Source organism: Tasmannia lanceolata, unplaced genomic scaffold, assembly GCF_043159265.1.
Source record: "Tasmannia lanceolata isolate RefF3 unplaced genomic scaffold, GAP_Taslan_0.1 ptg000007l, whole genome shotgun sequence".
Classification (NCBI taxonomy): Eukaryota; Viridiplantae; Streptophyta; class Magnoliopsida; order Canellales; family Winteraceae; genus Tasmannia; species Tasmannia lanceolata.
In genome coordinates, this window is record NW_027518684.1 from 28411815 (window position 1) to 28428155 (window position 16341).

Below are 16341 nucleotides of genomic sequence, written 5' to 3' on the forward strand. Positions count from 1 at the left end.
TTTTAATTGGCATTCACTGAATCAAAGTTTCAGTGCCAATGTTTACCACTTCAATTTCATCTTTGAAAGGCTGGGATTGATGCTCCTCCTCTTGTTCAAGTAATTGCTATGACTCAAGTGGAGTTTCGTCAATTTTGTCCTCAATTGAGGAGGGGGTCTTACTTTAAGATCAGAAGCATACTTAAGAAACAGACACAAGTGAACTATTGGAACTGAAATTTTTATTTAAAGAAAAAGCTATTACATCTGACGACCTATCCTGAACATGCTCAGGATTCACAACTCTGAATAAAGAGAAAAAGCAAAAGATATCTTGCCTGGACTAGGCATTAACCTTGAACTTTAAAACTGGACTCAACAATTGTACTAACCATGATGACTGACTCAACATAAAATAGTAAGTGACTAAAACTTTAACTGCTGCAACTGTCTAGCTTCGGAGGCTCGGCGAAAGCTGGCTCATAAATGGTGCTTTCACCTTCTGATTCTTTTCATTGTAATCAGACTTGTGCTTCTTTGAACCCTCAGTTATCTAAGCATTGCGATCGGCTGGTGGCAGTACTGCATGATTCGGGTAAGCTAATTTCTTTCATCAATCAACTTTTGGATTCTGAATTTTAAGGCAATGCAATTATCAGTAAGGTGGCCAGGGCCTCTATGGTATTCACAATACTGGTCCATTCTCCAATTTGCTGGTAAAGGATTAGGAGGAGCCCTAATGCCGGGTAGGGTAATGAGGCCTGAAGCTAACCCTTGCTGCAAAATGACTGATGGTGGAAACGGGAGAGGGGTAAATTCTTTCTTGAGCGCTTGCTTAGGTGTAGCCGTTAACTGATTGTATTTCAATACCATAGGATTTTGTAGCTCGTTGATATTTTTTGAAGTACAATTGCCCTCGCTATAAGCCCCATGTGTTGTGGCCACTTTAATTTCCTGACCTATGGAGACCGGGCTCAATATATTTCGACCCATCATTGTGCATTGCTGGTTGCGATTATCGTGAGACTTTCTCTTCATTTGCTCAAACCACGGTTTGCGGTCATCAGGAAAGGATGGAGCTTCGCCGCTTGACAAAAGATTTTGAGGGTCGAGGAGCCCCATGTCTATAAGGTCTTGAATATCATATTTCAAGCTGAGGCATTCATCAGTTGCATGACCATGACGTAAATGATAATCACAAAATTCTCTCATTTGGAAGGTCCCGGGACTGGGAAAAGGATTAGGAACAGGCTCTGATCCCAATAGTGTTATCATTCTTTCCTTGAGCAACAATTTCAAAGCATCAGGTCGCGAGATCAGCAAGTCAGTGAATTCTCTTCTAGGAGTTCCAGATGGTGGCTCTTGGTCATATTCAAGAATTAAGTGCCCAACAGAATCCTGCTGGTGCTGAGAGACAGAATTTCTGATAACAACATCCTAAACTTTGGTATTTTTGTCAGCGAAATGCTTCGAACTTTGGGACAGACAATACCAGGTTTGCATTTGTTGCTTCATCTGATGAACTTCTTCTGTTAGCGTAGCCATTTGTCTAAAGAGGTTCACAATTAGTTCTTCCGAACCCATAACCATGGAGAGACTCAGATTTTTGCCTTTAGAAACAATAGTGGTCAGACCAAATTTCTCAGTAAGTTGAGCTTTGATGAATTGATTTTCTTCCTTCAATTCCTTCATCTGCTGGACGAGCTGGGTCAAGGCTTCCATGATGTAAAAGAGCTGTGAATTTTTCATAGAGTCTGCCATGAGTATGGAAGGAGAGGATTGGAGACGCTTCCAAAGAAAATGGGGAATTAGCTTCCTTACTGACCACGAATAGATTCAAACCCAAGAAGCTTTCCTGGATTTTCAGCTGTGAACAGTCCTGACATGGAAACAATAAGAACGGTATATGAGCTTGACATTCAAGGAGTGTTCATTCTCATTAACTGAAACAAAGATTACACATTTAAGCAAGTAGTTGGCACAATAGAATGAATCCTAGAGGACCAAGACATGACGATGATGACAGATTCGCATAGGGGAATGCCCCTAGTTCAAGGATTATGAGAGTGAACTCTGAAGGACTTAGCAAAATATTCTTGAAAAAAGGTAGCCCCTAGAGGAAGAAGAGACCAAGGGTACAAGAAAGATTGGATCATCTGAACCAGGCATGATCAGATCATGAGATTGTATAATCAAAAGATTGTGAGATCCTGCTCCTGCCAATTAGGGGATGGCATGAAGATACGATCGAATCATATGACAGAAGAATGAAAGACGCACGATCAAAAGATTAGATGAGATAGCAAAAGATTGCTTTCAACGGATAGATCATGAATGACTAATCCTGTGAGATCTTTGGAAATGATGGGATTTATATCCTAACCCCAAAGGGAAAGTTTTTAATCTTCGCACATTTTAACAGTGTTACCTGAAGGCATCAACCCTAATCCTAATCTATCGGACTGGAGAGAGAATCTCGGCTCTTGACTTTGTTTGTGTACTTAGGACCGATCGTGACCATTGGAAGATGGACCACGGCCTAATCTAGACACAAATGGGTAAGATATCCTAAACTAGGCTCACACACGTGATGCACATGTGTACGTATATTACATGCATGTGTGGGTTAATCTAGGGGTAAGGCCAAGAGTTCTCTTAGCGCGAATCCATGTTCGATATATTGTACCAGTGTCCGGTGTATCAGTACGTGAACAAGAGATCCGTTTACGCACCATAAGGTGCTAGGCTAAGGGTGGAATGCTTCTCTAGCACAGAGGCACCAGGTGATGAAATCCCAATCAACCATGCTAGATAACACTCCGGGTTCCTAAAATAGGATGTGTGTGCACGTGAGATGCAAGTGTTTAGATGCGAGTGATGTAAGTTTGTGCAATAAGTTCGTGCAATCTAATGATGCCTTCAGGTTTTGTTAGATTAAGTTTGAGTAAAATGTGATGAGAAAATAAAGCATACAAACTAATCTAATAAGCATAGAAAGGATAGAGTTTTTATGAGTCAGTTAAATTAAATTCAAATGAGTTATCTTTTGAAGTTTTAATGAAGTTAGGTGGTCCCCAGCAGAGTCGCCAAACTGTGGGACCCGATCCCGCGAGAGGGGGTGGGGCGCGAGCCGCCACGCCTCCTCTTGGTCTCTCGTACCCACGCGAATGGCGTGTGCATTTTTAATATTGACTTTAATTCATCTTTTATGTGAACTTGGGATCACTGAGGCAATCCGAATTCCACACAAAAGAGACTGACAGAGTCGCCACCTAGATGTGAGATCTAGGACTCGTAATTAACCAGAAATCTAGACTCGCTACCTGGTTACAAGAATGGAAGGTATGGAGATTTATCCACCACATCCATCATTCCTGCTCGATAATCGGTCTTCGATTCCAAAAGCTAACTCTTTTAAATTTATTTTAAATGGCTCATTCAACTCTCTGTTAATGTGCTAACTACGGGACATGCATCATATGATCTAGTTTCAATGTGAATCCTAAATATGTATCTTGATTTCTTAATTTGTCTGGATTCAATCTAAGTGAAAGTTCTCCTAAAATTCTAATTTCAAGGGAATCCTACATATTTTAATTAAGAATTCATAATAAAATAAATATACAAAACCCCACATTTGTTTGTGGAGCCGACTCGCGGTTGGTATGCCATCAGACATCCAAGCTGCCTACGTACCCAAGCCTCACTGGGATCAGAGTCGACGTAGTTCGGTGCACCTAAGATAAGCTACTTATGCCTAACTCGACTAAGACACCGACCTAGAAGGGATTGACTGTTTCAACAGTTTTAGGAAAAGTTATTTAATTCAAGTTGAGGATTTTTGTAACGCCCCGGTTTTTCTTGAAAATACCAACTCGGTGAGTAGAAAAATATGACATCATCTTTCTCAAAAACTTTCATTATTCCCAAGATCTCAAATACGTTTAAGAGGATTTACAGAAATTAGGTCTAACTTATTACATCGTACTTCAAGATATAGTTGATACACATTTAAAACATATTTGTCCTTTATAACAGTTCTGCATTCAACTCTAGCATTCCTCATCTTTCATCTATACTTCACCTGGGGGTTGGAACAATAAAACAGGGAAAAGGGGTGAGCTCAAATAGCCCAGTAGGGTATAAACAACAAGTGATGTAGAATTGTCAAGCTCATAAGAACATGATATTTTGCAGATATGACATCTCACATGGAAAGAAAGAATAAGCACAACATGCTTTCCAAACGTATAGAGAAAACTTTCAGAACTTGATATCAAGATATATAGACTTCATTAAGCATAGATGCTTTCATTCATAGCCATATCTCGGCTCATAATCCTCTAGATTTACACTCTCTAGAGTCGTCTTTACCCACGTGCACATGGAGGACTATAACGCGTCCATCCGTCATCATATCATAACTCAGTCCATATTCAGAATTAGGGTATCACAAGATAAACCCTAAACATAAACATATCTCACTGAAACAAGTTTCGGGGAAGAAAACCCTTATATCAGCAAAAGAGAATCAATAGGTAGGCAACCCTTACATAAAAGAGAATCAATGGATAAGAAACCCTTGAAACCCTTACTTCAGCAAAAGAGAATCAATAGATAGGCAATCCTTACCTCAAAAACATAATCAAAGGAAAGGAAAACCCCTTACATATAGTAAAAGAGAATCAATGGAAGAAAAACCCTTACAACCCTTACAAAAAAGAGAATCAATGATAGGGGACCCTTACATATAGTTTTCCGGTCACAGGTTTGTTTGAGCTTACACCTTGGAGTGGATAACCTGTAAATATATTCTAATTTATATCAAAGTCATGTTTTAAGATTATGGGCCCAGCATGCACTATTCATATGGACCCCACATGTTACTATTCATGTGGACCCCACATGTTACTATGCTCAGCAGGTTACCATTCTTTGAGTTAGTTTATTTCTTGGCTACTATGCTTAGCAGTTCGCCTATGCTTAGCAGTTTGCCTTTCTGTGCTGAAAGTTTACTTACGGTTACTATGCTTGCATTTCACCGTTCAACTAAGATGGTAAAACTTGCATAATCTATAGTGAGTTATCGCCTCTTATGCATGCTTTATCCTGATTGACATAGGTGGATATTTACATAGGTGGTAGAATCAACAATTTACTTTACGGTTACTATGCTTGCATTTCACCGTTCAAATAAGATGGTAAAACTTGCATAATCTATAGCGAGTTATCGCCTCTTATGCATGCTTTATCCTGATTTACATAGGTGGATATTTACATAGGTGGTAGAACCAACCATTTACTTTACGGTTACTATGCTCGCATTTCACCGTTCAAATAAGATGATAAAACTTGCATATAAAAGAAATACTTTAACTATTGAAAGATTTACCTTGATGAAGTGGATTTCCTTTTCCTTCTCCTCTCTCAGATTTCCTTTTCCTTCTCCTCTTACTCTTTCTGCGAGCCTCTATTTATAGGCTTAACTTGAATTATTATATTATTATTTTATTTGCTTAAATAGTAACTTGAATTATTATATTATTATTTTATTTGCTTGAATAGTAACTTGAATTATTATATTATTATTTTATTATTTTTGTCGTCTTTCGTCGGCGCAACTGCTCAATATTTAATTAGTATTTTCATCCTGCTGGCGTTGGGTCCCGCTATTTGTGGGTCCTACTTGTTGTGGGTCCCGCTAATGTGGGTCCCGCTGGTGGTAGGTCCAGCTTGTGTGGGGCCCGCTGATGTGGGACCCGCTTGTGTGGGACCTACTGGTGGTGGGACCCGCTGATGAATAGTATTCGGTGGGTCCTACTGTGAATAGTAGTTTTAAATAGTGCATCTCAATAGTAAACTTGCATAGTATTTCTGCATAGTAATCTTGCATAGTGACTGTTGTGAATAGTAATTACGAATAGTGACTATTGGTAATTTTTAATATATGTAAATATCTAAGCCGTTTTAGTTGACATCTGGGGCGGTGGCTTAGTGGTAGGAAGCCGTTCAATCCTAGCTTAGGGTTGGGTTCGAATCGCGTATGCCCCATTATGCCAGATGTCCTCATGCCCGATTAACTCGGGGAAAATGAGTAACGGCCGATGATTACCCACCTATGAGGCCATTTTTATTTATTTGTATATATATATATTTTTTTTTTACCGGTTCTTACAATTTTATTATCCTAGGATTTCATCTAAGATACTATATGATTCTTATCTAAATGCAAGTTATTCCTTAGACTAATGCAGGTTAGCCTACATCCTAGTTTACTAGGCTTGTCCTAGGGAAAGATTGGGCGACTAGTGTAACTAGACCTATGGTACGGTTGCTATCCATAGTAAGCATCCGTGATGAGGCTGGACTCCTAACTCTAGGACTCCCTAAAACCTAGGACACGACCTGACACCAGTGTTCCTAAATTGGGCTCTAATGGTTCTTATATCGGAAACCATAATCCAATGGTTCCGAAAGACTCGAGACAAATCGATTCAAGTTCTTGAAGTTAATGAATTTCAGATTTCAAGGATTTTCAGTTTCTGGACATTTAAGAATTACCAATGGCTCTAGGGTTCACCAATTTCGGCCTAGAATAACATCCAAGGAAGGGAATCGTGCGCTCTTTCCTTGTGCAATTTAATACTTAAGTTATAGCATCTTATTGCCTGGCATATCTCAAGATTTCCGTGGACAGTAACCTCGGAGCCAACAACATGCTATAGCTTAAATGTTCAAATTGTCAAAGATCGAGTGCAATAGGGATACGATTATGGATGCACTCGCCATTTTTTCAGGGAAATCTAAAGATCCTAAAATTTCTGTTTCAATGGATCTAGGAATTAATATGTGACAAAAATTCAAGGTTCTTTAGAAACTTTATGATGATTTTTAATTAATTTCGAATTTTCAATGGATTTTATCAATTTTAAACCATATGAGTGATTTTACAAGTGAAATTATTGCAAATGAATTTGAAATGAATTGAAACTTCTACAGCAGCAAGCCATGATGGGATGTAGCTTACTGAAAGATTTTTGCAGATTTTTACATTCAGCTCATATTTAATTTTGATTTAACAATAATGAGACCAGATTGCAAAAATAACACAGAAACTACTAGAAATAGAAATGTAAATTCATTGAAATTTCTACAGTAGTAAGATATAAGTAAAAATAGCATGCTGTGAGATTTTCATCAATTTTAGAAACTATTTACTATCAATTTCGGATTTGTCAACTTTCAGACCAGATTATGAATTAACACTACATCCCATAGGAAACAAGATCCAAATAAATTGAAAATTTTACAGAAGAAATAAATATAAAATATAAGGCTACTGTAAAAATGTTGTGAATTTTAATGGTGATCTGATGTCGGTAACAATTCTCACAAAATCTGATAATTTTCAAAGAAAGCATTAAATAATATATCAAACAGAATCCAAAAATTTTTAAAAATTCATGGTAGAATGTATCAGTACCATATTATTTTCCCAAGAAATTTTATTAATTTTGGAATCCATTTAGTATATATTTTATTTTTCTTCGTCGAAAAGATATTTTTGAAGAGTTTTCCATTTTTAAAACACGATTTTCGAGGAAATTACGACTCCGAAAAACGTCCTTTAATCTTGTTCTGATATGATGAAACAAGAAAAATTTTAAATTCCAAAAAATAGATCATCTTGAGATGGCTATTTTTTCGAATTTTGTAATTTCTCAGCCATTATTTTAAATAAAATTCCACTCATCACTCAAATTTTCGAAATCCTTTGATTCAATGTCCGATCCAATCCGATGGTTATTTTAGTCTATTTAAATAGATCAGTGTATTAAATTTTGGGACGAATCGGAATTGAAACACTCATGTAGATCGTGATTTTGAGCACACACATATAATATTGAATTTAATGCTAAAAAATCATGCAAAAATACATAAAAAAATATCAAATAATCCTGGAAAAATCTGAGAATAATGCACCTACCTGTGATGGAGATTTTGGGTATCCTTTGAATAGGACAAGATTTGAAGGCGGGGATATGGAGGATTTCTCTACTAGTTTTTTTTGAGTCTTCTTCCTCTTTTTTTCTCCTTTTTTGAAAGAAGAGAGCATGGGTATTTATAGGTGAAGGATGAGCCAGGTTGCCATCTTTAGGGCCTAGAGGTGTAGGGTGGAGATTGAGTGATGGAAAAAGGAAGGGGAAAGAATGGCCAAGATCGGATTTTTCTAGAATATTCTCCCTCTTCTTTGGCATCTTCCATTTAAGCCATGGCTATGTTAAAAATGGCAGGCACTTATGCGGCCAGGATCAAGTACTAAAGATTTAGGAACAATTCAAGGTCCAAGATGATGCCATTTGTCCTTGGAATCTTTGTAGATTTTGGAAGCAAATTTCAAGGTAAGGGAAATGTCCAATTTGGTTGCCTTTGTAGAGAATGGCAATGATTTGGATGGTTGCGATTAACTGCAATCTCCATGTGATCGAAAGAACGGGCGAGATCGGGTCTCCAAATATCCTGAAATCTTTGCAATGATATGGAATAAGATTGGGTGGTTGAGATCAATTTCAATCGAAAGAATGGATGAGATGATGCCTCCAAATCTCCTATAATCTTGTAAAAGATTTTTCAAATATTTTGAATGTAAAAATCGAAAAACGCGGTTTTCAGGAGATTTTGAAGTCCGATTTCGATAATTCTTTCACCATTAAAATCGTTGATTTTTCCTTTTTCATTTAAGCCCAATGTTGCCATAGAAATATTATTTTCAGAATTTTTGACCAATGCGAGACGTCGGTTTTTTACAGCGAATCGTTTTTCCAACCGTTGATCAAATTGACGATTCGACTGATCCAACCAACTTAATCAATTTTTGATGAATGATCCTAACCTTTGAAATATGAATTTTGACAACAATTAAAGTACTGAAAGCACTGTTGTTGATAATTTGGTTAAATTATTTCGACGGCTCTCGTTCACCCACATTGATCTGTGATTTTTCATTGGGTTTTTGCTCAATTAAGCGACACAATGTTTAATCTGAATTTGAGATTAACCTTGATCGATCCTATTTTGACTAAATGATCACAAATTCTTAGTAAGGAAAGACACACAGGTTAAGATTTGCCCTTGATCAAACGATTTACGGAAATCGGGTCTCGGAATGGAATCAGGTCCCGGGCTGTGAAGTGACCCTAGCTTATTTTGTCCCGATTGATGATCCGTAAAGTCAGATCGAGATATTAATGACCTAAAACATATAAATCCATGATAGAGGGGCTCTCACATGGATTTAACCACTAAATTCACCAATCAGGGTATTTTTCAATTTTTTGGATCTAATCATCTCACTAGGTACATCTCTTTATCATTTCGATTTTCAAAAAATTTGAGGATGCGTACTTTACCAATGAAATTCCACGGATCAATATATTAGGTTATTGTTGGTTAAAGTGTAGCATAATGAGGGTGTCTACATACACTGGAACTTCTAGTCCGTCAGTGGGATAAAATGCTGGCCCTGTCGACTTGTATTTGAACTTCAGGAACTGGTTCCGAACACCGTGGACTGTCAGTGTATAAGCAATAACATATCTTCTGAATCGTGCCGATGACTCTGAAGTGCATTTGAACTCTGAACCCTTTGTACATGAACTCTAAAACCTCCGACTTTGATCCGAACTTAGACATTGAATTGCGTTATTGCACCTTTGATTTAGAACCTTATTTGACATATACTATACTACTTTGTGCTTACTGTTCAGTAGAGAATTTAGTTTTGACTCTGTTATCTGACCCCATTGAATCCTGTTATGCTTAGACTGTGCTTAGAGTAGTGCTTTATTATGTACTGAGCTTTTCAGCTAACTGTGGTTATTTAACATTTTTCAGGTCTTGGCCCTCGTGAGGTTAACGAGGAACAGGACGCTTAGCTGGGATTTGGATTTTGGCTCGGAAGACTAATTTAGTTTATTTGTTTTCCGTTTATTAGGAAGTGAGTACTTTGAATAACATGTAAAGACATTATTATTTATTTGTTTGACTCTTGGGGAGAGATGAGATTTGATTTGACACTGATGGGTCTGCTTAGATTAAATTTGATATACATTTTAATTGTGAATGCCAGGTTATTTATGTTATCTGCTTTATAGCCTTGTACATTTGTGGGACTTGTCTTACAGGTGAATGATGCTGTCATGGCCTACGCCCAGGGTGGGGTTTGGGGCGTGACATCCATATTTTGGGTGAGGTGAATTGCAAAAATGCACTTAGGGCCCATTTTGATGCAGAGAAGATTTTGATTTGGATTTCTCACAGTTGCAGCCCTTTTGTGTTGTAATTTGGATCAGATCAAATTCTTGGATTTCCAATTCAACAACTGATAGTGAAAAAAATCAGATTTCCAAATAAGCTGTGCAAATAAGAAATTGGAAAGCCATAGATCTGGCAGTTCCTTCCCCTCAACCTCTCCCCTCCAACAGGAAGTGCCCCCTTCTCTCTCTCTCTCTCTCTCTCTCTCTCTCTCTCTCTCTCCCTCTCCCTCAACATGAGCTGCCGCCGGACTTATTCATTTGTATTCAAAGGGGCCCTTAAGAAAATTGGAAATTGCAATTCCCGGGGATTTCAATATAATTTCCCTTATTTCGATTGCTGACCAAGGTAGGCCCACCATGTTATTCAAATATCTTTTACGACTCATTTGTTGGGCCCACAGTAAATAGGCCTTGCCCCAAAATCATCACCATAGGATTTTCCTAACTCTTTCTATCCAATGAGAATTATTTACGATGCCGTTTCTTAACAAATTGGACGGTTAGCATCATCCTATCAAGATGATTTTGGGGTCACAACCTATTTACGTTGAGGCCAGATAAGTGAAATGTTTGGATCTTATTTGGCATCCCTAATTAGGTGAACATATAATAGGTGGGCCGCACTGCACATGGTGTCTGCACATACATGTTTTTTGTTGCAGAAAGTCTTTTGGTCAAGGTTGGGCCCCACTGTATATGGCATATGCACATATGGGCGCATATATATATATATATATATATATATATATATATATATTTTTTTTTTTTTTTGAAATGGCAATATATATATTGAAGAAGGGAACCAAGAAGGTCACCAGAATTACATAAGGAAAAAACAGCAAGAGACAACAAAAATTCAAAGGGAAAACACAACCAGAACTTCTCACGGGGGAAGGAAGTCAAACCACTCCAACCCCTCTTTGTGAACTCCAGATCGAGCGAGAGAATCCGCCTCGCCATTTGCTTCCCGGCGAACATGCTTAAAAACCATAGAGGCTCCAGAAGTGAGATCAGAAATTTCCTCAAAGTAACTAAGGAATCTCCACGGAGGAGCCACTTTCTCCGATAACCAACTAATAACATTTGAAGAGTCCCCTTCCACAATCACCCTGTCATAAGCTGCAACACTCAGGTGCTTTATACCCTGATATGCCGCCCGAACTTTAGCTTCAGAAGAGTCACACCTTCCAATGGGACCTGCAAAAGCCCACAAGACCTCCCCAAGATAATCCCGACATAGGCCTCCAACTCCAGCTGGACCCGGATTACCCAAGCATGAACCATCAAAATTTAATTTACTGAAACAGTCAGGAGGAGCTTCCCATTTTTGACTTCGCTTCTCTCGCCTCAAACCGTCAGAGCACACAATGCTCCATCCCTCCCACAGGTCGAATGCTGATACAAATTTGAACAGAGGGATTCTCTTCACCCAAAAAATAACCAAGGCGATAATTTTGTTGAATAGCCAGGATGATGATTTAGCTACTCCTTCGAAAACTCTTTGATTTCTTTCCTTCCATATGACCCAGCACAAAGCAATTAAACATAATCTCCACAGCACCTTGCCTTTAGCTTTCCAGGGCACAAAATCCCAACTTGAGAATAGATCAGCTAGAGACTGAGGAAAGACCCATAAAATACCAAACTTTTCCAGAATGAAACCCCACACCTCCGTCGTTACCTTACAGTGGATAAAAAGGTGATCAATTGATTCTCCATCTTCCAGACACAGAGAACAGTGGTCCACCAAGCACATACCCCTTTTTCTTAGAAACTCAATGGTTTGGATCCTCCCGTTGCACACTGCCCAGCTGAAGAAAGATACCGATGGGGGACCTTGAAATTTCCAAACCTTAACAGAGAAATGAGATCCACCCACAGGGAGCAACTGGCTATAAAAGGATTTCACGAAAAAGGTCCCAGATGAATCCCATATCCATATCCTTTTGTCCAGACCACTGATTTTTACGTAACACCCCTCGAGAAGGATTAGCATTTGATTTATGAGCGGTATTTCTCTCTCAAAGAAATTTCTTCTGAACAAAGGGTTCCAAACCACCGAATTGTTAATTCTCTCGAAGCAATCACACACCAACACCTCTTTATCCAAAGCCACCGAGAACAAACCAGGGAAAAGCACAGCCAGCGTATCACCACAGCATCATGGATCCACCCAAAACTTTATACGATCTCCTTTATATACTTTGAACTGAATCCCCATCTCAAAGCGAGACCTAAACCTCAAAATATTACGCCAAATGGTCCCTCCTTTCTTGCCAAACTTATCTGCCGAACACCAGTTCCCATGAATGAAACCATACTTACTTCCAATGACTTTTACCCAGAAAGAAGAATGTTCCACTCCAAAGAGCCACAACCACTTCCCCAAGAGAGCACAATTGAACTCTTTCAATTTCTGGATCCCTAACCCTCCATTCTTTATAGGGACACACACCTTATCCCATTTTACTAATGGAATCCCTCCTTTAGTGCTTGACCTTCCCCACAAAAATGTTCGTTGAATCTGTTCAATTCTCAAGACAACACTCACCGGACAGCTAAAAAGAGACAGATAGTAAACGGGCATGTTAACCAAAACTGCTTTTACTAGAACCAGTCTACCACCCTTCGAAACCAGGTTTCTTTTCTAGGTTTCTAGCCGACACTCTATCCTTTCTACAACAGGGGTCCAGAGCTCTTTTCCGGGTTTTCCAACCCCCAAAGCCCAAAGGGAGCCCTAAATACAAAGAAGGCAGAGACTCCAACCTGCAACCCATCACATTGGCAAAACCTGCAGCTTTCGAGGGAAGAACATTGATGGCAAACAAACTGGATTTCTGAAAATTTGATCTTTGACCCGTAATCAACTCATAGCATCTTAACGCAGCCTTCAAATTTAAAATCTTCGACTTGTCAGGTGCACAGAATAGAATGGTATCGTCAGCAAACTGTAACAGCGATACTTCCACTCTATCACTGCCAATGATAAAGCCCTCAAGCAGCCCCTTACGACTTCCTTTAACCATTAACCGATTCAGAGTTTCTGCCATAATCACGAAGAGAAAGGGAGAGAGGGGATCTTCTTGTCTTAACCCTCTGGAGGACTTGAAGAATCCTTTTGGCAACCCATTTACCAGCACAGAAACCATGCCGAGGAGATGCATCGCCTCACCCAACCTCTCCACCTGTTTCCAAATCCCATCCTCCCCAAAAGATAATCCAGACAATCCCAATCTACTCGATCATAAGCTTTCTCCATATCTAGCTTACACAAAACACCCCCAAATCCATTTCTAGTATATGAGTCAATAACTTCATTCGCAATTAAAGAACAATCCAGAATTTGCCTCTTACTAACAAAAGCACTCTGACTCTCCGATATTACAGAAGGAAGCACAACTTTGATGCGGTCAGCTAAAACCTTGGCCAGAACCTTGTACAAACAGCCAACTAGACTGATCGGACAAAAGTCAGATACCTTAGAAGCTCCTTTAACCTTGGGGATTAAGGATAAAAATGTAGCCCCAGTCCCTCTGTCAAGTTCCATACCATCATAAAAGTCCTTGAAGAAAGAAAGAATATCCTTGTTCACCGCAGGCCAACAAGCTTGAAAAAAGCCTAAATAGAAGCCATCAGGACCAGGTGCTTTATCTTTAGAGATCGAAAACAAACCCTTCTCAATTTCTTCTTCCTCAAATGGATGCTCCAGTTTCGAGCTTGCCTTCAAATTCAGACTATTAAACTCCACTCCCTCAGGAATAGGACGCAAACGCTCTTCCGAAGCATATAATGATTCATAGAACTCAACAATAGCCGACGAAATTTCTTCCTTAGAATTCAGCATATTACCATTTACAGATATAGACTCGATCCTATTCGCTCTTCTTCTAGCACTAGCCATTGCATGAAAGTAAGCTGTATTCTTATCTCCCTCCTTCAGCCACTGCACCCTGGACTTTTGTCTCCAAGATATCTCTTCCCACAACAGCAACCCTTTATGTTCCTGCTTTACTTTTCCCAACTCTTCCCATTCTTCCTCGGAACATAACCCACACTCCTCCAGAGCTAACAATTCCTTTAACCGATTTTCCATCCACCACTACCTACCCTGATCCACTTGATATTGTTCCTTGGACCATTCCTTTAGTTTATTCTTGACAAAATAAAGTTTTTTCCCAATCACCACATCTACAGGGCCCTCCACATAACACGAGGACCACCAATTGCCCAATCTGTCCACCATATTTGGATAATTAAGCCAAGCCAAATCGAATCTGAAAGGAGGAGGGCCCCACAACTGAAGACACGGGTCAAGGAAAATAGGGCAATGATCCGAGACCGAATGCACCAGGGCTCTAGTAAAGCTCTCAGGGACCAAGACAAGCCAATCAGCAGTGACAAGGAATCTATCAAGACGACTCCTACTAGGACCTCTAGACCAAGTAAAAGAAGCTCCAGCTATAGGAAGATCAATAAATTCATATTTAGCAATAAAGTCCGCAAACGCTTGAATGTTTGAGTTAGATCTCACACAACCCAATCTTTCTCCCGCCTCTTTAACTTCATTGAAGTCCCCCCCAATACACCAAGGCAGAGAACAAGATTCCCTAACCTTGACCAATTCCTCCCAAAACAAACCTTTCTCAGCTCTAAGGACTGGCCCATAGACCCCTGAAAACAACCACATTGAATGATCGTCCTCTTTTTTTAAGGCCACCGACAGAGAGAACCTCCCTCTCCATTCATCGTGTTTTCTCCAAACATTTTCATTCCATGTTAGTAAGATCCCCCCAGAAGCTCCAGCAGATCCCACAAAAGAGAAATCCCATTCTGCCTGCACTCCCAAACCTCTGATAACTCCTCTATTGACCCCCTCCATTTTTGTTTCCTGTAAACAAATAAGATCCGATTTTAACTATCTAACCAAGTCTTTCACTTGAATTCTCTTATCCTGATGATTCAGGCCATTAACATTCCAAGAGAGGATCTTCATTACACCCCATTTTTCACATGCCGCTTCCCCCTCCTCCCATTTGGGATTCTTCTCTTCTGATCACTAGACTCCTCATCTACTAGCACTTCTTTATCGAAATTTAAATCCATCCTCAACTTCTGTAATTCTCTAATTTTCCTCCTTGACGACTCACCGGATCCCTTGATCATCGACTCCTTATTCGCCGATTCTCTCAATTCAGCAGTTTGAATTTCAGAAATAAAATCAGCCTCGGGTCCGGCATAGATTAAACCCAATTCCTTGCTAACCTCCAGAGTGTGATTCACAAAACCTGCAACCTCCTCCATATGAGAAATAACCCGTTGATTCTCCCCCGGAGCATCTTCAGAGATCTCCAAAAGATCCATCATCACGGCCCGCACCGGAGACGGAGGAGCAACCTTGGACAAATCCTTTGACAACTCCGGAGGAAATTCATTGGCTTTCACCTGACAAGATTTCTGATGTCTGGCAAAATTAATGACCGATTTTGGGGGATCTCTCTCAAAAACCCTCTCCTCCATAGCAACCAATTGAAGAGAAAACCGAAGCTTAGCTTCTCCCGACAAGTGACTAAAGTAACTATTGCGGAATTTCTCCATATCAGGATATACAAGATTATCCACTCTAATTACCAAATATGGCTTTCCTCTTTCCCTGATATTCCAGGAACCATCGCAATCCACTGACGCAGCCATCCAAGCCCCACATCTTAGCCAGACACTAGATACTATCTGATTAACCTGAGCACCAACCTCCTTTGAAACTTCAACGGACAAACGATGACTCCCTTGGAAGCTTCTTCCTCCGATTCCTGAGACGACCGACCTGAGGCTATCATTTTCTGAAACCCAGTCGAAATTAAGCTACGAAACCACATCCGCTAGAAGAGAGAGCGAGACCCCAGCCTTCGAGCGATACCCTTTGGACGGAACCTGTAATCTCAAAGATTTATCCTCAGGTGAGAACGAAGGACAAGAAAGGGATAAAATATCTTCACTACCTTCTCCTAAAAAATACCAAGTGGGCCTGATAGAGGAGGATCTAAAAGAC

The 16341-nt window shown here is 39.6% G+C and overlaps 1 protein-coding gene across 1 annotated transcript; it reads right to left on the reverse strand.

The window, feature by feature from the left end:
• Positions 1-14394: 14394 nt before the first annotated feature.
• LOC143880730 (uncharacterized) lies at positions 14395-15174 on the reverse strand. The gene has a single exon (XM_077383701.1). The coding sequence runs from the start codon at positions 15172-15174 to the stop codon at positions 14395-14397; it is 780 nt and encodes a 259-aa protein (XP_077239816.1).
• Between the last annotated feature and the right edge of the window lie 1167 nt (positions 15175-16341).